The 24,376-nt window shown below is 33.9% G+C and overlaps 1 protein-coding gene across 1 annotated transcript in view; it reads right to left on the bottom strand.

Annotated features, from left to right (window-relative positions):
• LOC138712033 (A disintegrin and metalloproteinase with thrombospondin motifs 7-like) overlaps nucleotides 1–24,376 on the bottom strand; it is a 453,002-nt gene that overhangs the window by 413,347 nt on the left and 15,279 nt on the right. Inside the window, exon 2 of the mRNA XM_069843422.1 lies at nucleotides 5,624–5,662. Coding sequence (XP_069699523.1) covers nucleotides 5,624–5,662 — 39 coding nt within the window. The remainder of the gene's footprint in view (nucleotides 1–5,623; nucleotides 5,663–24,376) is intronic.

The raw sequence follows: 24,376 nt of genomic DNA, 5'->3' as shown, positions 1-24,376 counted from the left end.
CTAGAAATAATTATACAGTACTCGTTATTACATCACACGATCGAAGTATTCACCCTCTCTTCTTAAATCTGCGTCAATCCTGTTGAAAATATTCTACATGACGTTATTGTTGTACAGCAAAATTCGCTTGAATATTTTTCTTTAATTCTTCCAGATTATGTTGATAGTTTGCGTACACTTTTGACGTGAATATGTCTATAAGTTTGGTCGAGTAGTAGGGTGCCATCCTAGAAAGTCAACCGACACTTTTTCAGACCATTTTTGCTCCGCCTGTAATTTTTAAACTACACAACATATTCGAACGAAGTAAATGGTAATCGACAGACGAAGAATCAACGTATACAACGTGACCTTGAGTTGTACAGGTGACATCATCTAGCGATATGTGGGAGGGGGGAGATAAGGCACAAATCGACTGGTCGCGCGGCAGCCGAGACAGTATAACTCGAGAATGCGAAGCGGTATAACGTTCGTAGTGGAATCAAACGATGCAACCCAAATGGGACAGGGAGTATAAGAGACGGGTAGCAAACGATATAGCACGATGGTTACTATAGCAACCGACATGTTTATTCTTAATGTATATAAGATGACTACTCCCAGGAGTCCCCCCACAGCTAAGATATAGGCCTACTGGTTTTCAGAGTATCTGGAAAGGAGATATGCTGATTGTCTTGGCGTTTACCTTAACAGCAATTCTACCAGCAGAAAAGTGCGCTTAACTGTTTAAATTTTTTTGGTCATTTAACGACGCTGTATCAACTACGAGGTTATTTAGCGTCGATGAGATTGATGATAGCGAGATGGTATTTGGCGAGATGAGGTCGAGGATTCGCCTGGCATTCACCTTATGGTTGAGGAAAACCTCGGAAAAAACCCAATCAGGTAATCAACCCAAGCGGGGATCGAACCCGCTCCCGAGTAAAACTTCAGACCGGCAGGCAAGTGTCTTAACCGACTGAGCCACGCCGGTGGCTAACTGTTTAAATATATTGATACTATATAAATAAGCAATAAATGTAATCATTACGTCATTAATGCCACTTGTATCGCTTGTTATACATATGTAGCCCATGTTATAGAAAAAAAAATCCGAAGGAACACTCATATGTAAAAAAGGATTTACCAGAAATCTCTTCTTGTGAAAAGTCGGCAGCTCTCTGAATTACTGCTGGACTTTTAAACTTAATTTAACTAGATATTTATAAATCAAAGAAATTCTGAAGTAGAAACTTGGTGAAATTAATGAAACAGGTAACGGAAAGATATTGTTCTATACGAATTGACTACCCCCATCAGTAACGGGATATTGTGTAGGCCTACGGATCGCAAAGAATGCAAATCTGTCATACAACATCGGTAAAATATGTGCCATCACAAGTTCGTGTGTAGATACCCATAAATTGAAGCATGTAGCGGCTTGTTTTAATGATGTCGACCACTAAAAACCTGGTTTTATACTTATTCTAAATCAAGGCCAATGCACATAGCTAAAGTGGAATGCGAGACCTTCGTAAAGAAAGGCACCGTCTGCAAGTCCATCTATTCAAATAACCCGATGTTTAATGATTCCGAAGACTTCTCAATGAGAGCTCCATACCTGCACATTCAGACTTAAGATTTCTAACCTAGTCTGGACGATAGAGATTCGAATTTCTATTCCGTTCCAGAGATTCGGAATATAGACTTGTAATTAATTCTAGAAAATATTGTATGAGGGTCATTCCATGTCAACTGGTCTTGTATCTGAAAAAAAAAAGTTTACATAAAAAATTATATTTCTGTATGTTAAAATATGCAACATAGTCCAGGAGACATGGATGTATTGCATTTTAAAATAAAAATCTACATGTTGCCATAAACGGCACAACTTTGTTAATTGTTTGATAATTTCAATCGTTTTGTTTCCTAAGTTGGTTATAGTGGGAGTTGTTCATGTATCTGGCCAAAGGAGAAAGCTTCTGTCATAGTTTAAAAAAGTGAAACATCCAATAGTTATAAATAAGCGTGGACAGTTTGTTTTTGTTTGAAAATGACTGATTTTCACAGTTAAATCAAACAGTAAAACCGTGTGATTGCACTATTATTTCTTTTTATATCTTCAATTAGTTATATTTTCAGATGTTTGGGGAAAATAATAATAAAATAATTGAAATTTCATATTTTAACTATTCAGTCCCACCCGTAATATGTTATAAATATTTTGTATGGCCTTCATCAAACGCAAATCAGAGTAATCTTGTTCTAAAAATCTTAAAGGTACAGAAAAAAAAGTGCCCCACTCTTTCAGTACTTACCAGAGTACTTACTTAGCGAAGTTACTGAATGAACTACATGAATGCGCGATGCGAATGGGAAGTTTTGTCATACTCGTAACATTTGGTCTACCCCCTCCCCCTTTTTTTAGACAAAAGATATGGATTTCATAATTATGGATAAACTAGGTAACAAAAGTTATATACCATAACTTTTTGAACTGCCTACAAGATAAGAAACTGAGGTAATATTAAGACTTCTAGTTATCCAAATGGCTTTTAGAGAAACCGGATGTTCATTGCCGCCTTCACATAAACCCCCCATCGGTCCCTATACTGAAAAAGATTAATCCAGTTCCAACCATCATATCCCACCTCCCTCAAATCCATTGTTATATTATCTTCCCATCTACCTCTCGGTCTCTCCAAAGGTATTTTTCCCCCGGCCTCCCAACTAACACACTATATACATTTCTAGATTCGCTCATACGTGCTACGTGTCCTATTGATCTCAAACGTCTGGATTTAATGTTTCTAATTATGTCAGGTGAAGAATACAATGCGTGCAGCTCTGCATTGTGTAACTTTCTCCATTCTCCTGTAAACTTCAACCTTCTTAGTTCTAAATATTTCCCTAAGTACATTATTCTCAAACATCCTTAGCCTCTGTTATAACTAAGTATTTGTCACACTAGTAATAATGGAATGACCCATTACCAGGTACTATTGACATATTTTAAAATAAAATAGCCTATGTAACAGAACTATATATAATAGTGGAAAAGTAAAATATGAACATTTTTTCGACTAAAATGAAGTCTTGGTAATGGGAGAAAAGCAAACTAGAAGGGTAAAAATACTCAGTGGCAAAATTATCGAGCAAATAAGCGTGTTTAAATATTTACACTGCACTTTATCGAATCATACAATTAATTTTATTTTAGGAGAAAACCTGCAGAAATATAACAAAGTGAATGGAATAATAATTAAGAAACCTTTTTAGAAAAGGTATGTCTAAAGAATTTCAAATTGTATTACATATTGTCCTCTCGAAACAAATTATAGTATTATTATTTATGACAGTGAAATATGAGTGCTCCGTAAGTATGATAAGAAGGTTAGAGGCTGATGATATGCTGTTTCTATGTTGAATAGAGGAGTTAAATTAAAACATAAAATAAGAAGTGAAGCAATTAGAAATAAATGAACTACCAACAATATATTCGGCATGCTTGTTCTACCAGAAGAAATTTGACATATCCTTTAGCAGAACATAAACTTTACATAACCACTGGACTAAATCTTAACCAGAATCAGCGGCGAAGGTTATCCTATATAAAAAGGTCATTAGCCAAAGCGGGATTCGAACCCTATCCCGGTGCAACTGAGATCTCGAGTCCACCTCGTTACCGTACGAGCTAGAATAGTGCCATTTCTCATCTTACATCAGGGAAATTTGAACAAATATAAAATACACGTACCTATATCAGTTTCAAGGAAACATGTTAGTTGCAGAAATAACTGTACATGCAAGAGAACTGGCAACCTCCCCATGGATAATTTTGTCACTCGAAAATATATATGCCAGATCTATTGGAATAACACTGCTAAGACAAAGAACTTCGTTATTTCGGAAACACTTCAGGATGTCACAAGAAATTATTTCATTTGAGAAACATTTGTAATTTATATAACCTTAAAATATCCCGAAAAAAACATACATTTTGGCATTCAGTGGCAAATATCCCATTACAACTAAAATTTTATTCAGAAATGAAACTTTAGAACACATTTAAACTTTTAACTATTTGGGAATTAAAATATTATTTGGTAGAGAAAAGGATAGAGAAGCAAAATGAAATGGATACCAATTAATTATGTAGAACAGTAAGAAGAAGTCTAATAGGTCAAAATAGGAAGGACATGCAAACTCAAATTTTACAATGTGATGGCTGTGCCAAGTAGTGTCGTACATTAAAGGCGCTAAGTTCGGTTCAAATTCGTCAAGTATGGCGAAGTTCGATATTAGCTCTGCAGAAGGAGGCCTGTCGTGTTTGTTCCATATTGTTTTATTTTTTATTTTAGTAGGTTATTTTACGACGCTTTATCAACAGCTTAGGTTATTTAGCGTCTGAATGAGATGAAGGTGATAATGCCGGTGAAATGATTCCGGGGTCCAACACCGAAAGTTACCCAGCATTTGCTCATATTGGGTTGAGGGAAAACCCCGGAAAAAACCTCAACCAGGTAACTTGCCCCGACCGGGAATCGAACCCGGGCCACCTGGTTTCGCGGCTAGACGTGCTAACCGTTACTCCACAGGTGTGGACTCCATATTGTTATAAAAATATTCGCTGTCCTACACTTTCACTCCTTCATGTTTTTTATCGCTTAAGAATTCTAGCACAGATCTTGCGATTTGTTTTTCATTTGAAATAAAACGAAGTTTGTAATGTCTTGGTTGCCTCTGTCATGTTCGAACATTGCAGTCACTAGTACTAACATTACTTCATCAAAGCGAATCATGGGGTTGTAAATAAAAGAGATTTGCGAAGAATAGATTCGGCCGATTTGTCTTTCCTAAGAACTGTAAAAGGCTATATAGACTACTGAACAATGAAATTAGAAATTATATAAATGTGGAGGGTATTACACATAAACTAAGGTGATACAGAAGTGATTGGATAAATCATGTAGAGAGAATGCAAGAGAACCGGATCCTAAAACAAGCATTAAATCATTACCTTTCAGGCCACCGAGAAAGAGGACAGCTAGGAAGACATGACAAGAAAATGTAAAGCCGAGAAGACTTCAAAGGAAAAAGATGATGATGGTAATGTTAGTCTTTTAATCATTTTTATTAAATATTTTCACCTCATACTGTAATAGGTTTATAGCGTTGTAAGACTTTTCGACATAAATTTATTAAGAAACAGGACATAATAACTCTTGTCATCTGTAGGACTAGTAGCCCAATTATCCCATAAATTGCAATAGAAAATATATCATTTAAGGACGAAATAGATAGGGATTTTAGTAACAAATATTCATAAATAAATACTAATTTGTTTCATCGTAATCTTGAAACTTCCCTGACAAGGAGACTGGGGAGTAATATGTCTTCTCAAAGCAAAATCAGTCGTTAAATCATGAACTGTCGAGACTCTTCATTGCACGCATTTAATTGTGCTGATTATTCCATTAAAGGAGTTGGTCTATTCGACATCTTACATTGAGGTTAATAATGTCATGGCTAGTGAAAGACTCATTCAAATGTGTATGTAGTATAAATGCATAGCAACAGAACAATTATTTAACCATCGGTATATTAATGAAGAAAGAAGTGGTTAGGTAACAGAGCAACTTACCACCACGTAACGTAGAGTTTCCTTGACTCGCGATAGACCCTGAAACAGGAAAAAAAATAACTTTTAAGATATAATATAATAAATAGAGCAATGTAAACTGCACATAATAACAGAGTACATCACATATTTTGCAGAGACAATGAAATGTTGTAGATATGGTCAAATTATTTGCATAAATCGTGGATTAAACGAGCATAAATACAACTTATAAAACATTAAAAATGTTTTCTTAAATGATTTGGCAGCACTGATGTATTTCATTACTCATACATTAAGGCCCAAAAGTGCAACATAAAACAATTGTAAAGATTTTCTTTCCAGCATTATGTTTTTTACTTACTACACTAAGTAGGATTCGAGAAAATTAAAGTAATAACAAAATTCTGTGAAATTATAAATGGATTGTCAAAAATAAATTCTAAGTACCTACTCTAGAAAAATATAAAAAATTGCAATAATTTAAAATGTTACAAAAAGTATGCCACATTCATTTCGGAATGGAATTATATTCAAAATTAAATAGCTCCTTAATGATTTTTGTTCACCTATTATTACTAGACTTCAGATTTTAAAGTAAAAGAAATGTATATTTAAACTCCTAGAAAGGTTTAATGAAACAGTAAAATATCCATTTAAAGTATTATAACATATCCTCATAACATTCCTACTATTCAGGAACATGCTACTCGAATTTAAATAACTGATACAAATAAAGTATTGCGTTACAAAATATTGAGATTAAATTCTTAAATCACCAAATAATAAGGGCACAAATACTATCAAATGATCAGTAATTGCTTAATAAAAAGCTAATGGACAAAAGTTACGGAATCCAAAAAGAAAACAATAATTCTCTTTCCAAATCTGTCACGTAATGATTACAATGATGATAATTATGATGGTGGTAATAATGGTGTGCAACATTTAGAATAGAGGAATTATATAAGGACAGACCGAAAACAGTACTGATGTCGATAGTATGTGATAAGGAAATTGATTGAATTAATTATCGAGATTTAGTAAAACAAGGTTCAAGTATTAGGCAAAACAAACAACTGAAATTTTGGAGTGAAATAATAGACAAGTGATTTTTTATTTTTTATTTATGTGCTTAATTGTAGAAGAAACGGGTCATAAGATACAATCGAAACACAAAATAAAAATGAAAAATTGACAGTTCTGTAAATTAGAGCAGGAAAAAATTATAAACACATTTATAAGACGACGCAACAAAAAATAAACGACGTAATTTAAAAGTATTTGTTGGCTTGTAGGAAGTTTTTACAAACAGAATAAATATTAATGGTATATAAAACAATACATATACAAGAAAATGTATATTATGCAACGAGTTTATAATGGTAGTAAGACGCGAGTATGTTTATGAACTGAGCGTAAGCAAGTTTCATAATTTTCATACGAGCGTCGTAGTTACCATTATAGGCAAGATACATGCGACTGTTTTTTTTTGTTCGACCACAATTATTAAATGTCTAAGTTTTGACTTTTTACAAATATCTTATGTTGTTACTTTGCTGATAATGAAATGGTGGCCATGAGTGTATTTTCAGCATGTTCTCGATTATTGCTACAGATGACAGGCACGGACCATGAGTGTCTTTTCAGCGTGTTCCCGAGTAGTTCAACAGATGGCAGCCACGGAGGACTTTTGCATGTACGCCGTATTTTTTATTTTTTTCAGGGCTTTGGTTTTACGTTTTTAACCTCAAAGCAACACACATTAAAACACATGAAGTGAATTCAATTTATTAGAATACTCAAATGAACATGAACAGAATTGATTTTATTTTAAATACATGTTGTTGATTGTGCAGTTTGTGCCTGCCGTTTTGAATTGCTCCTTTGAAGGCCTGCGAGTTGTTGCGCGTACGACGTTAATCAATATCGCATATGCTTCATTGGAAATCGATAGTTGGAATAACATAATGAATAGCAGTACTTTAATGTATGTCATTAAGGTACAGTTACGTCACTTGTAATGAGGGTATTATAGTATGGTAGAGCAAAAACTATCTTAACTTGCACCACACAGTGAAACCGGAATAAAAACAACTATTTATATCTTCCACTGGGGATTTTAATGGTATATCTTTGCAAATGTAAAGATATCATTGCAAATCATGGAAAGTACAACTTCTGGTTACGTAACTACTGTCCAAATGAAGCTATTGAAACTCGAGGACGAAACACTTGATAGTATCAATGGTGCTTCGTGGTTATAATTTATTGATACTTACACTTATTTTTTTTACAGTTTTGTGTTTATTTATTTATTTATTATTTTGCTAATAATTGTAACATAAAATATAAAATATACCGAGAAACTTTAGCTCGCACCTGAAAGAGTACACTCGTGCTCAGGGGCGGATTCCTGAATTGAAATTAATAATTATACAATACAATTATAATTAATAATCATACAATAGAATTTGCAATTATAGTATATAAATTTAAATTTACAATTTTTCAATTTTTATAAAATCCATGCATAACTTTTTAAATTTAATACTAAAACTATTCGAATTGACAAGATTAGGATATTTAAATATAAATTTGTTATATATATTCTTGGGCCTAAATTACTATGATTAAATGTTGTAACAGTGTTGCATTTTGGTTCAAACAATCTTAAAGAATTCATACCTTTTGTTTCATAACTATGAGAATACAATTCAAAATTATTTCGATTTGCTATAGCTATACGTTTTACATTACGGAAATGGTTTCAAACTAGTTTAATACAGATTTAATCCCAACAGAAAGAAATAAGTAACAAAATATGAGGAAAAGGGTTGCTATTTACGATGAAATTACGAATAAAACATACAGTAACTATGTACAACACCATCTGTTTATGTTGCACGCAGAATACTACCACTGTTCGCAATACATAAATTAACGGCTCCATTTGTGATATTGCTACGCTAGATGCGTATTTACGAGAAACTATTGAGAATTCCGTTCGTCAGCTGAGAGAAACAGCAATTGTCACACATCGCTCGACTGAATGGAAACGAATGTTGGATCACTCTTAAATGAATCCCTGTTCAGAAGAATTAATTTTATTGAAAAAACTATTGGGAAAAATAAGAATTGAATGGGATTAAATTAAAAGAATATAACGATGGTTAAGAAGTGATACTTCGTATTTCTAAATTTGCAAGTAAAAAAAAATGTTTTAAAAATTGATTTTTCTCAAAATAGACAAACTTTTAATATATTTTGCTGCCTTGTAAGTTTTTCTACTGGAGGACAAAATATTAGTAACTGTCTAATTTTGTGAATATAATAAAAATGTAGTTAAATTAGATGGCCATTTATGCAGATACGAGTTATCACTTCTTTGCTGCTTACGACAAACTACAACCAAGCCCGAAATCGCCACTTCTTGATGTTCAATTCATAGGCCTATACATTTTTAATCGTATCCGAATACAAAATAAAATTGTAGCCCAATGGAAGACATCAGTAATGGGTATTAACAACAACAAAGTCAATAGAAATTATTGTCCAAATTACAAAGGAGATTTTATTACGTTATTAGTAACATAATCAAACATTATGGAGACATTTTGAGAGTTTTTTGCGATATATTAGGAAGTGTGATCACTCGGCCAGAAGATATGGTAAGATTCCTTGTGTAATATGCCAGCGCCAGAATTTTTTAAATTGTGTAGAAAATGAAGAAAATATGAGCAATTAAAGCCAGCTCTGACTTTGAAAGTCAGTGACAACTTTGGTACATTTAACAATAATTAAGTTAATTAGACATTGTCAAAACAAGTCTTGGATTAGTAATAGAAGAGGGATATCATCCTCAGAGTGGACCAATGCCATAAAGATGTCCACAAACATCGCAGCAGTACGATCGGTGCCAGGTCGTTCCTTTCAAGATCAAAAGTGTCATCATCCAGGATGCAGCGAAGTAGAAACCCTTGGGCATGTTTAGGGTTATTGCCCTAAAGGAGAACTACTGAGGAACAATCGCCACCATAAAGTGAGAAGCTCCATCGCAACCACTCTTCGGAAGGCAAAGTGGGAGGTTTACGAAGAAGTGCACTGCTTGGATGAGAATGGGTCAACGAGAAGAGCAGACATTATAGCCATCGATCGCCGGAATCAAAGAAGCCTCATTCTTGATCCCACTGTCCGTTTTGAGAAGGATGATCAACAAGCCAATAACGTTAACGATGAAAAGAAGTCTATTTACAACCCATGTATTCCTCACTTCAGTGAGAGATACAAAATGAATATTAATACATGGGAAGTGAAAGGACTTCTTTTTGGCGCTAGGGGAACTTCATTTAAGTTAACCGAAACCATTCTCCTTTCTCTTAAATTTTCTAATGAGGACATTAACAAAATCTGTCTAATGGTATTGAGAGATTCATTATCCATTTTACACAATCACTTGTATAATATTATGTAATTTTTTTTACTTCATTTCATTACTCTTCAATATATTTTCATCTCATGTTTCTCCGAAATCAAATTGTACTTTATTTTTAAATTTATCATTGTTCCGTATTCTCTCCGCAATCATATTGTATTTTTAATTTAACCTCTGCTTTGTATTCTGGATCCTAGTGGTCAGCTGTAGATTTCGGCCAGATGTCCCAAATTGTGGAATTTGTGTGTGTAAGTATAAATTCTTTTCATCATAATTAATAAGGATTAATATGCAATCTATTTTATTTAAATATTCTTTTCATAATTTAAAGAAAAATTCCTTTATTACATAACATTTTTAACAACTTTATTTTTAAGGAACTTTCACCTTACTAACAAATTTTCGTGTTTAATTTGATGTCTAAATTTTTTGCTGATCAAAATTTAGGTAACACATAATAAAATAATACTTTATTTCATATCTGTATCTATCTTTGTCAGAAAGTAATTCTTGCACTCTAAATTTATTTCATATTAAAAGACGTCAGTATATTCCATAATGCCTTATAAATGTCACAAAACTGGAACTAAGCTAACACATCTAACGTAGAAAAAATTTTATGACATTCAAAATAGTGTGAAAAATTAAAACATTTGATACAAAGCAATTGAAAATTTAATCTTCTTACAACCTCTTTATCCATATTTACATCCTGTTTCAATGCAGCAAGGTATTACGAACAACAGGAACTAATTCAATATGTTAGGCATTCGGTTCACGTAATTATCTGAGAAAGTCGTTTGATAATTAAAAGCACTGTAATACATTTTCCCTCTCCTACTGTACATGCGATTTGTCAAGCGTATCAGCTATTGACATGAATTGTGCGACGATCGTCACGCCGCTGTTTTGCTAACTCTCCGCATCGCCGGCTGTATTAATGCTGGAAGAACATCAAGCGAGCGGAGTTACCAGATTTTCTACTTTTCTTCGCTGTGTTAAAAATACTGAAAATATTATGAGAAGATAAAGGAAAGATAGCTCAAATGTTATTGTAATATTAATTATAAAAGTTATTTGAAGAAAAAAAACAAGACGAGAATTTTGTCTAGTTCTTTATCTACCCGTTTTAGACTGTGAAAAGTCTCGATAGATTCAATAGAAATATATCATAACAGACTATTAAGGGAAAACCACAAACATACAGACAATATGATTAATGTAATAAAAACGTATATGAAGCAAGAATAATACAAACAGACTACAATAAAGTTAACCCTTAAATTGGCAAAGCTTCATTTCTCACACTAGTTTATTAAACCTTGTCGGACCGTAAAGAAAACAACTATCGCAATGTATATTTTATATATTGTACAATATTATAGTATTGTGAAATTATAATTTTCCTACCAATTTTTTTTTCAATTGTTGTATTAAAATTATAGTATATTATAGCCTATTAACCTGTTGTATCCTACAGGATACTTTGTCAATTTAAGGGTTAAAGATGAGATTGAAGTTAATAAAGGATTGAGGAAAAAATATTTAATATGTTTAATTAAGGAGCAATGCGTGCAAATATTTTTAGAAATAATCAGGGATAATATTATGCTGAACCATATAATGTAAAGAATTGCCCAATCTTCAAAGTTATTTTTTAGACGTGAAAAAATTCAATGTATTCAGGTTTGTTAATACTTCCAGAACGAAGAATTACTGTATCCCGGAATCTCTGGTGCACACCAACGAATATTCGCCCATTTGGAACTCGACTATTTAGGAACTTTTGCCGACAGAGCTCACTTTACAGACCACAATAAAGTTAACCCTCAACTGGTATCTATGGGTCAATATATGGATATGTTAACGTACATTAAAAAAGCAATACCAGTTGAGGGTTAAAGATGTGTTTGAACCCAATTATTTGAAGTTAATGAAGATCTTAGACAAAACAATTCTTTGCTTCCTTACTGTTTATTGTAGACGGTGTATGGACTATGTGTGTAAATATTTTTAGAAGTAATCGAGGATAATATTCTCAATATAATTATGTAAAAAAATAGCCTACTCAATTTTCTAAGTTATTTTTCGTGAAAAAATGACATGTATGTAGATTCCTTAATACTTCCAGGACGAAGAGTTTCTGTATTCCGTAATCTTTGGTGCACAGCAATGAACATTTGAAATCTGACTATTTTTTGGAAATCTTTGCCTATAGAGCTCACTTAATATGTTTGCTGATTCTCCTGATTCTCCATTATTAAACGAATATCGGCTAATTTAGCATTAATGAATCCTTCTATCACGTCAAATACTCGCAAGTATACTAAGTTTCCTTAAAGATTAATAACCCTTACCTGAATGAGATAAAAATTTGTTTATGCTGGAGTACAGTGTTCGAAAGATGTGCGTATAGTTTATACTGACAAGAGTTTCATAGTACGATCTTTAATGAAACAACAGACCATAAAATATGAGATACATTTAGAAAAGTTTCACTATATATCCATATAAATATCTCACAAAAAGTGACGGTGAATTTGAGGAAATTCCCAAGATTTCGTGTAACGTATATACAGGAATTATGGTAATGTAACTAGGTAAATAAATGCAATTTGCATTATAATTTAAGCAAGTCTAATAAAGAAATGAAATAAGCTATGAATAGCACTCAATCGTCAAATAATAATGCATTAAAATAGGGGTCAAGTAAAGAACTGTTTTTTAACTAGAGATCATTAAGAATTGGTATACTGAATAATATAAGCCCATGAGAATATCTCATAAATATTGTTGTCATTTACCTCCTATAGGGTAAAGGTTGGTAATATTGTGATACTATTAATATTATGATAGTACTTTTTGTGAATTTTTTTTTTTTTTTTACAATTTTACTGAGCGAGAGAAGAACCGGTTTTGTGTAGAAACTTGTCCATGAACATTCCCTTAATACGCTGACGAAAAAAACCGATCTTCCTCTGGTTCAGTAAAATTGTAAAAAATTCTCAAAAAAGAATTATCACGATATTATTTGTACCATAATATTACCTTCCTTTACCATATATGGATAATGCCAACATTGTATTAACTTTTTATAATTATGTATGTTTTGTGCACGCGCCTGTTTCGCGTGTATGTCACAGCACAACTGAATAACATTACTTTAAAAAAATATTATATTCAAAAACCCTCCATGGAGTATAATAAACTCTTCCAAGTTGGTTATGTACCGGTATATATGCGGACTCCTTTGTGCATAGGAAAGGACTCGTTCACATTGTTGAATTTATCGGATATAACGTTAGCATTTCTATGTCGATCAGTGTAATTTATTTTCCACCAAATCCTTTCATTTTTTTTCTGTTAATGTAGGCGGAATATAGACGTTACATGCCAAAACACAAAATATGGGCTTAGAATATATTCGGTAGCATTATTACAAAACTCCAATAGATAGAAATGTGGTCAACAAAAGGAATTATAAAATGAAACTCAGAAATTAATATTGTCAGGCCATTTCAATCTCTGAGAGAAGAGCGTTATGCAGGGACATCATTTTATTTTTACTAACATTTTTAATATTAACCTGGCTATATCTTTGGGTTAAAGATCTAGAACCGGAAACACCGTTTGCTTCCCCTTCCAAGACTGGAGTTCGATGATACTGGCGTAAAATACAAATCACTTTACTAGGTATAGGAGGGAAGAAAAGAGGTTCATCCATTTATGTAAACTAGGATAATTTTCATTAGGTTTTTGTTTAATCAAAATACAGTACTGTATTAACATTTAGTGTTTTTACTCACGAATTGAGCTATCCATTCGGACGTATTAATTATGCAGTGTATATTGTACTGTTACAGCACATTAGCGTACAATATAGAGAATGAAATTAAATTGAAAAATAATCATAATATGGATATTTAAACACATTTTTGAAAATGGTGGCCGTTCATTTCGATACACGCTTCAGTTCTTTGTACATATTATCGCACTATAGACTCTTGTACTACCTAATTCCAATTACCAGTTTCGTCCTTCGCACGAGTAACTCATGTTGAAATAATTCTGTATCTACTCTAAAAAAAAGAGTACCTTACGTACTGTAAATTTAATCTTCACTTCTGCCCGATCCGAAAAGAAAAAATTACTCAGAAATGCTCTCTACTGTCCGTTCAAGTGGTTTTGTCGTAGGGTCGTAGAAAGGGGGAGAATCACGTGACAGTTAATTATTTAACGAGGCCCTTTTATTTAAGTTATTTTAAACAGTTGTATAATATTACATAGACGTCCAATTCCTAACAGTAATTAATGTTCTCAGAAAAGAGCTAACACAGCCCAGCTACTAGACTTTACAGAGGGGCGAACAGAAGCAGGTGGGAGAAACCGGGATGCGTCGTACCCAAACGGACGACAGTACCTGTGCGAAAATATGATTCAATATTGAAAGCTCTTTCGTCACTGGAAAACGCGAACATATTTCTGGAAAGTACTATACTCACTAACTCAGTACTGCATACGCGGTCTCGGTTCTGTGTGGAAGACGATTGGAAGTTTACTAGTAGAGGGGGGTGGGAGTGAAGTACATTCAAAACTCAGGTACAATAAAAATTGAAGTAAAAATAAAATGATGTCCCTGTACAAGACAGAATTTTATCTACACGTTATCCGAGCAGTAAATTTTCATGTGCCAATGGCTGTATAAAGTATTGAGAGATTAGCATATGATTAAAGCCATATAAATTGTCAGCGACACAGTAAAACACTCCGCCGCTTATTCTATAGTTCGAATAGTATAACATTAAATAAGCCAAGATCATTATATTGGAATTTATTTTGCATGTTGTTACGTTGGCAGTTTAACCGGAAGTTTGTTTCGTCGCCGCCTAATTGCCGACGGCTTATTGGATCGTAAAACTGCCTCCCTGTATCGGTGCAGTCTCATTGCATAAGAATGAACACATTACACAATATTTATGGCAATCGTTCCTACGTCTAGTGTAAAATATGTTTCTGCGAATAAAAGATATACCGGGTGGTCCATAATAATACAATATAGAACAATAGCCATTTTTTCCGTGTTTTCAATATCGTATAGTTAGCTATTAAGCGTAGATCTTCGTACAAAAAAACTGGGTTCGAATTTCGACAAGAAAACCCGAAATTTGTTAAAGATAAAGACGTTACACCAGTCTCGATTATTTTGACCTGAGAGTTTTTCTTACTTTATTTCTCTACTTTGAAAGCGAAGCCCGAGAGCGATGGTTCTGTCGTTTCAACACACAAAATTCCGTACAAAAGTTAGTCTTCATCCACAAAAGATTATGTTAGACCTATCCGTCTTGTGAGCTAAAGAAGGCGTCGTGTACTACGAATTGCTTCGCAGGACTGTAACCATAACTGCTGACATTTATTGTCAACAACTCAGACGCAGTTGAAGTAAAACGACTGGGAAGACTACAACAAGTACAGCTGCAACGCGATAAAGCACGCCCGCACTCCGCTAACATGACAAAAGCAACTATCAAGTGAATCCATATCTCCTATATTCTCCCAATTTTGCGCTCTCAGATTTCCACCTTCTCCGTTCTGCATCCAACAATCTTCAAAGGAACTCCTTCGATAACGAAGATACTTTACAAAATTGGCTTGATGACTTCCTTAACTCCAAACCAGGAGATCCCTTCAGATGCAGAAATAAAAAACTACCCAGCATTGGTAGAGAGTCATATCTAATGTAGGAGAATATATTAGTGATTAATATCTGTCTATTATTCACCTCAAATAAAATCTTTGTCACAGCGAACAACGCTAAGAACTTTTGTATCAACCAACAGATATATGTGATACCAAATATGTTGACTTTTCATTTTGTTCCTTCAATAATTATTTCCGTCTGATTTCAGTAAACTCTTCAGTAGGGTTAATTTAAAAGAATGCTAAAGTATGAGACAAGGAGTAATAAATCCAACAATTGATGGAACAATATACTTAAAACCTACCCTGAAACGTTGGATTTTAAGCGGACTCACAGTAGTCTAATATAATTAGACGGAGTTACGCAATAAGAAACCAACCGTCGAAAACATGTTTTCGAGATATTCATCATTAAAATAAATTTGATAATTTATTAAAAATTTTATGCAAGAAGTATAGTAACATTCATACTATACAAAACACAAATAGCACATGTAATAATAAAAAGACTAATCGATTTTTTATAACAGACCAGCAGTTGGTTTAATATTGCAAAGTAAAATAAATAAATGAAATTTATTCAATAAACGAATTTTGCTTATAAATTGCAGCGGAGTGCAGATATCGCATTCTTGATTTTAAATGAGTTAAATTATCCAGCCAAACAGATTTGTACAAATATCTAAATTTTTTTATAATTGTCGTTGATCTATTGTTGCATATCTCCGTCCAATTAGCGTAGTTTCTTGCATAGCTTGTTACCCTACTTTCCTACATAAGGAGAAAAGGTTCGGATTATAATTCGTGTCACGTGGAAACGTATCTCTGTAATAACTTTCGCAACAGCGACCCGATCTGCATGAAAATCTGCACGCATATCCGCTACCCATTTTGCAATCTGTTTCAAAGAAAACCAATACGTGAGAGTCTGCATCCTCGTCTGCAGACAATAATGTTCAATAATTAGTATTAATAATTCATTAATAAATTATCACAATCCAACCCTAATCAAATACAGTGTAACAATTAAGATAAACATAATCGCATGCAGTTAATTAAAATAATAATAATAATACTAATAATAATAATAATAATAATAATAATATATTTTTATTTATTCAGTCTGGCCCAAATTGGGTTTGTCATTTGACACAGAATAACTCACAATTCTTAAATTCATATAAAAATATGGCACATAATAATAATAATAATAATAATAATAATAATAATAATAGCAATAATATTTGGGTTTGCCATTTCACAAAGAATAACTCACAATTTTTAAATGCATAAAAATATGGCACAAAATAATAATAATAATAATAATAATAATAATAATAATAATAATAATAATAATAATAATAATAATACAGTAGAATATTATTAATTCTAAATATAATTGGGATTTGAGAAAATGAAAAATATCCAAAATTAGTATTAACCAGCGAGTTATTATTTTTAGAAAGTTTATGTTAATAACTTGTGCCATGTTTTATCTATGTGCACACATAAATTAAGCTATCGATAGAAGAAAACACTTCAAATTTCTTTGCTAGCTCTTAACTTGTGTATACCCCATGCTTCGACATTGTGAATGCAGAAGAGCCAGTAACACACTAACTTCTGTTCTGGAATAATATAGATTTTCACAAATTTGTTCTTTTCTAAGTTACTGACTACTTGGTAAGGGGAAGAGGTTCTCATAACTTACATCTGCAAACATAATTATGCATATCCCGCCCGATTCTCTTTTAATAATAGCAACGACCTTTTCCTGTTCCACTACTGTACAAATTTCACGAGAGAATCCCTCCGAGGAGTTTATGATCCTTGCGGGGTAAGAGGAGAGGGTAAGCTAGTAGTTCAGCGTCTCTGCAAGAGCAAGTGGATAGAGGTGGTGTCATTAGTCCGCTCGAACAAACAAGATTCAGTCATTGGCCGCCCACTTCCGTGTCGGGCGGTTGGTTGTAAGAGTCGGAGAAAAACTCGCATTTTTTGTTCGAATCTTCTCCTGAAATGTGAATAGTGCTTGTCAATTATTATGAAATTTAAAAATAGAATTTGAACTCTTTGAAACATTAACTGAATTTTCCATGAAACGTTTTCGAACTTGATCTAGAGTTTCAGATTGAACACTTGCCTTTGAATTTCGAAGCATTTTGAAACTTCACAAATTTTCAAGACTACTTTTGAAAATTAAGGGCTTACACCAGATGGTTATTATTTTTTTTCACGTTTATTTGGTCGACCTCTCCGCACTCGATCGATCGAAATCTCAAACGTCCAGATCAGTTCAGATCTCAAGGAGATATGCGCATAAAATTGCTTCCGGAAACACTACAGTTATCCAGGTATATTCTCGTCTCCCCGGTCGATTTCGTGGGGATGTTTACGATTACAGGACACTTTTATGTATACGATGGTACTCGTATATTTTGTTTCGCTGTGTTTTTTTTTTTTTTTTCAAAAATTATAAGTGATTCTAATGTAACACTTTTTCGGGCATTGTTACAGAACGGTATAACATATGTCAAAATCTCCACTTACCTGCCTAGAACAACTTACTTTAAGAAAACATACTGTAGGGCAAACAAAAGAGAAATTACATAAATCTCTGTGCGAAAAAAATAAATGTCCGTAACTCGCCTGGAACAAACCCCTTTAAGAAAAAAAAAAAGAGAAAAAAATACAAGACACAAATACAGACCCAGTAGAAAGGAGATAAAACCGCACCTACTCGCCTGGAAAACCGAGTAAGATAACAGAGGAGAAAAATACAAGAGACAGTTCCCGCAGGAAGCAGATAAAACTCCAACTACTCGCCTGGAAAACAGCTTAAAATAACACAGGACAAAAAATACAGTTCCAGAAGAAGGAGATAGAACTCTACCTACTCGCCTGGAAAACCGCTTAAGTTAAAACAGGGAAAACGAAAAAAAGGGACACAAATGTATGTGGAAATGAGATAAATCTCCATTTATGCTCTTGGAATAAAACCGCTCAAGAGAATACAGGGCAAACAAAATACGATATAAGATACATAATTTCAGTGTACTTTGGTAGAAGTACTTATCCTCCATAAACAAAGCGCTGTAAATGACAAAGGAGAAGCAAAGGACATGGCTTGCAGATTAAGTTGTTTTGGAAAGGAGGAAGAATATCAATTTTACAATGTGGAACAGAGTGCTTACGACGACACTGAGCAAATAAATAATGTCTGTGGAAGTCTTTGAAACTGATCCCGCTACATTTCCGTCTGTCGTTTAGGTGAAAGAGGATGACTATTTTAAGCTGAAATTTAAAAATATTGTTTCGCTCATAATTACATATTTTTATAGTATGAAATATCTGTAATAGGAATTGGCAGGATAATCGACATTTTCTCAAGTAATAATTGAATTGTGTTTATTATATTCTGTACAAACCCGATCGGTTATAGATAGCGCCAAAGGCGGAGCTTAAATTCACGGTAGTGACTTCCAATCCATCCTTCAGCGATATGTTTATCTGCTGTTTATGTCAAACTTGGGGTTGCCTCACGCAGAGACTCATATCACGAGAGTCCCACCATGTGTCTATCTATAGTTTATGGTTGTAATTGCCTGAAGGAGCGAAAAATGAAATGTCAAACTCAAACAAATGTCTCAGAAAGTGAAAATAAATTTGAAGTACTTTTTACATAGACAGTGAAAGACGTTTGACTCTAAGCAGGTCGTTGCTATCATTGTACACGAGTGTCCACTTCCCTGGCTTCGAACAGAGGGGCCTGTGTTTTCATCTCTCTCTAGAGGTCGAGTCTTGCGGTTTGACGCTCTGTGGCTGTGGCGCCGTCCACGGGCTTCGAAAATATTTGTTCCAGACTGCAATTCAGATTTCACGCTGCACCAATTTGTCATCCTCCTCTTTGTGATGCTGGGGAACGCGACACTGGACCAGCTCCAAAATCTGGATGTCGTCATTACTTCAGCACAAGCCGATTCTATAACCAAAACCTGATGGAACACGTTTGTATCTCTTATTCCAAGCTTCAGGGGTATCCAATGCATACATTAAAGTACTTTTATTAGCTATAATCTTAAGTTGATTTAATGGCTTGTAGAATGCATCAACAATAACGCAGAACGCAACATGGTAGGTGGATGGATGGATTGATTAACAGACAGAATAGATACAGAGTGATCCAGCCATGGATAGAACTTTTAACAGCACTCACGGCGGCTGATTCATACATAATGACTTGAGTCCGGATGTTAGGCAAAATGCCTTTTTTAAACGGAGTCTATGTATGAAAGAACTATTAGAGATAAACACGTTTCCACACATTTGGGGACGATAGGCCCTCCCGTTGCCCATTTTAAGGTTAAATGCCTTTTTTTAGCCTTCTTATGTCGTTATTGCACATTTTCTATATTTTAATGCATCTAAAATAAACCGCATATAAATTATGTCAAAAAAATAAAAACAAACGTTTGTACAAATTAAAAATATATATTCACCTCACACAAATATTTGCTGAGTATCTTATTCTCCAGCAATACATATGTTTCTAAGAAGTCGTAAACTTTTCTCCCCTACCGATTCCATCTTTTATGTCACTTAACAAAGATGTTTGAACAGTATAACCCTCAGCGCTCAGGTCACTTCGGGGTTTACCAGCGAAAGAAAGGGGATGAGGGAAGTATTAAAAGCAAGTCTCCAGGTCCCGTTACTCTTGTCGCTTGCACGCACACGTCACGCGTACTTTGAAGTCTCTAATCCCTTCTCACACCCTCTTTTTGAGACAATACACCGTCAGTTTTTCCCGATCTCTGAAAGAAAGTAGAGGCAGTCCTTCTGACATAAGTTGTTTTAAGTTTGCGCCAATCACTTCTGTAAAAGTAGAAAGATCTTTTTCCATCATGAAAAACGTTCTCTCTGACAGGCGGCTCACTGTGACAGTTGCCAATTTAAAAGCATCTTGATGTGACCTGTAACCAAGGAAAGTGAGTACCGTATGGGATAGTTGATTGAGTATTTGTCTATTTTTAGTCTGTTTCCATGAATAATAAATGCCTATTTCACTGCCTATTTTTACTATTTTTAGTGCCTATATGCCTGCCTATTTTAATTAAAATAAATGCCTAATGCTATAGTAATGACCAGGGAAAGGATTTATATGTAAATACATATTTACTTATAAAGCTAATATAATTTATATTTTGCATTATCTTTATGTTTCACAATGTGTAGGGTTGAAAAATCCTACTTTTATTTTCCATATTTTTCCATATTTTAGAGTTTAGTACATATTTTCGTTAATTTCCATATATTTTCCATATTTCATATAAAACAGTCCATATTATATTAGGTTTAACAATAAAACAAAACAAAATTCCATTAACTTTTAAAAATACATTTCAACAATAGAGATTTAAACACATGTTCAGTAATCCCTTTAACATCAGAGTTATTTGAAAATTAGCAGTCCTATCAACAATGGGAAAGTAAGTTACAAAACTGTATTAATTTAATTTAAAATTTTTAACAGACTTCAGTTGTGCAGCTCAACAGTTAAATGCCAGTCAGAGTACACATAGGTTCAGTTTTGTAAATCATACTATAAAGACGGTAAATATGCCAAAAGTACGTCATTCAGTCAATTTAAAATCAAAACTAACAAGTTACATTTCAGAATTTAAAGAAGATGGTTTATCAACTGACAATAAAATATTATTTTGTAATTTGTGTCAGTGTGCAGTATCATCTACACAAAAGTTCCTGGTGCAACAACACATTACAACTAGTAAACATCAGGCCAACAAACAACTAAATTCCAAGCAGAGACAATTGTTTTTAACACAACCAACAACATCGAATGTAAGATCTGAGTTTAACATCGACCTGTGCCGTTCTCTCATCTCTGCTGATATTCCTCTCTACAAACTAAAGAATAAGGTCTTCAGGGAATTCCTTGAAAAATATACTCAACATACAATCCCGGATGAGTCAACACTTAGGAAGACGTATGCTCCATCCATCTACGATGAGACAATACAGAAGATAAGAGATGAAATTAAAGATAGTTCAATTTGGGTTTCCATTGATGAGACTCCCGACAAAGAAGGTAGACTTGTTGGTAATGTAGTTATCGGTTTGTTAAGTGAACAATATTCTGAACGAATTCTTTTACATTGTGATGTTCTAGAAAAGTGCAATAACAAAACTATAGTTAAACTGTTCAACGAAGCTATGGGTATCCTGTGGCCAAAGGGTATTATGTACGATAATGTGTTATTCTTTATTAGCGATGCTGCCCCTTATATGGTCAAAGCTGGACAAGCATTATCTGTTGTATATCCTAAATTGACTCATTTTACTTGTGTGGCGCATGCATTTCATCGTGTGGCAGAAGTGGTCAGAGACAATTTCCCTAAAGTAGATTTGTTGATTTCATCAGTGAAAAAAGTATTTCTCAAAGCTCCCAGTAGAGTTAACGTGTTGAAAGAAATGTACCCTGAAATTCCATTGCCACCAAAGCCAATTTTAACTAGATGGGGTACATGGCTAGAAGCAGTTGAATATTATGCCGAACATATAGACTCTATTAACAATGTTCTCCTTGCATTGGACTCTGAAGATGCAGTCTCAATTGATACTGCGAAAACAGTTACCTGTGACATAAGTGTGAAGAATGACTTAGCTCACATTCAGCATACATTTTCATGCATCATAAAAACGCTCAAAAGTCTCCAAAATAGGCACCTTTCACTATCTGAAAGTTTTGAAATTATAAATAGTACTGTGGAACAACTGAATCGTGGTAGAGGTAAAGTTGCAGATGCAGTAAGAGCTAAGGTGGACACTGTACTTTCAAAAAACCCTGGATATGAAGAACTACAAAAGGTTGTTGCTGTGATGAGTGGTGAATCAACAGTGAAGATTAACTTGGACTTATCCCCAGCAGACATTGTGAAATTGAATTATGTACCAGTTACTTCTTGTGACGTCGAACGCTCTTTTAGTCAGTATAAATCTATCCTCAGAGACAATAGAAGAAGATTCACTTTTCAGCACTTGAAAGAAATGTTTGTAACCTATTGTTATGGTAACAGACAATAAAAATTGTGTTTTGTTGAAACTACATTGGAAGATAAGGTACGTCCATTATATTTTTTGTTTAGTTTGATTAAAATGTACCAATATTTAACGTACATAGTCATTTTTTTATAATTTTAAGTCCATATTTAATTCCATATTTTGGTAAAAATCCATATTTAATTCCATATTTTGGTAAAAATAACTACATATATATTTACATATTTCATATATTTTTAGTCCATATAAATCCGTTCCCTGGTAATGACGCTACAATATGCGGAGGATTCGTTACGCGCTTTTGCAGTTAGTATTGCGTAATAATGTACTTACAGAATTCACAATTCATGTTCGAAATGACGTCCTTGTGATATCTGGCACACCATACCCCTATTTCTATGTTATGTGGCGGTTGTTCATGAAAACAGCGTGGATTTTCCCTGTCCCAGTAACGATTGTTTTGAGTTTCAGTAACCACTGAGGTGGAACCATGCTTCGACACTATAAAAAAATTAAAGTAAGGTTAAGTAGTCCATCATACACTGACTGTTGGAACCACATGAAAAACCTAAGTCTGCTCTGGTAATCGGGTTGTGTTAAACTCTGAACTATACGAATTTTGTAAGATTTAAATTTTAATTGTTTCGTACCTCTTATCACTGAAGACTGTGACATCCCTACCTGGTGAGCTACACGGCGAAATGATGTCGTAGGACTTCTCTCTAGTCGATGGCCAATTTTATCTAACATCTCCTCAGTGAGAACATGCTTCACACATGTTCGTTTGTTATCCAGTTGTACGAAATGTATTCACTAAATTGTAAATCATTGCTTTAGAAGGTTCTGGCGAATGAGGGAATGACTGACGGAAGTTTGATACAACTGTTCTCCAAGATTCGTATTTCACAAAGTTGTAAATAAATGCTCGTTGTTCAAGGCTATATATCGTAATGATCTTTCACTGCAAACCCAGCATTCTCCAATACTTTCCGCATATGATCTCTATATGTTAATCGATTATCACTGATATCTTCTTCTGCCCCGAACTCTTCTCCCGTTCACCATTCCTTTCACTTCATCCTTCAGTAGGCAGTTTCTTCTTTGCCAGTGATCCAGATACCTTTTTCTCTTCCTGATCAGTTTCAGCATAATTCTTTCTTCATCCTTCATTTCTTATTTTGTCTGTCCACTTCACACGCTCTATTCTTTCCCATATCCACATGTCGTAATGTCCACATTTCTGCTCCATACAATGCTACACTCCACACACAAAGGACACTAATCTCTTCCTTAGTTCTTTTTCCAGAGGTCCGCAGAATATGTACCTTCTTCTATTAAAAGCTTCCTTTGCCATTGCTATCTTCCTTTTGACTTTCTGGCAGCAGTTCATGTTAAATGACCAAAAATGTGGTTTTATGCAATTTTTTGTCAAATGTGACGTTACACTAAAATATTCTAATATATAAGGCATTTATAGATTAATAAAAACCGTGTCATCATGTTCAGAAAAGCTAACAATGTCCTTACTTTAACTTTTGTTTGTAAAAAGAGACCAGGGTAAAAATATGATG

This window comes from Periplaneta americana, chromosome 13 (genome assembly GCF_040183065.1).
Source record: "Periplaneta americana isolate PAMFEO1 chromosome 13, P.americana_PAMFEO1_priV1, whole genome shotgun sequence".
Classification (NCBI taxonomy): Eukaryota; Metazoa; Arthropoda; class Insecta; order Blattodea; family Blattidae; genus Periplaneta; species Periplaneta americana.
The sequence above is the reverse complement of the archived record's forward strand: the minus strand, read 5'-3'. Positions and strand labels throughout refer to the sequence as shown.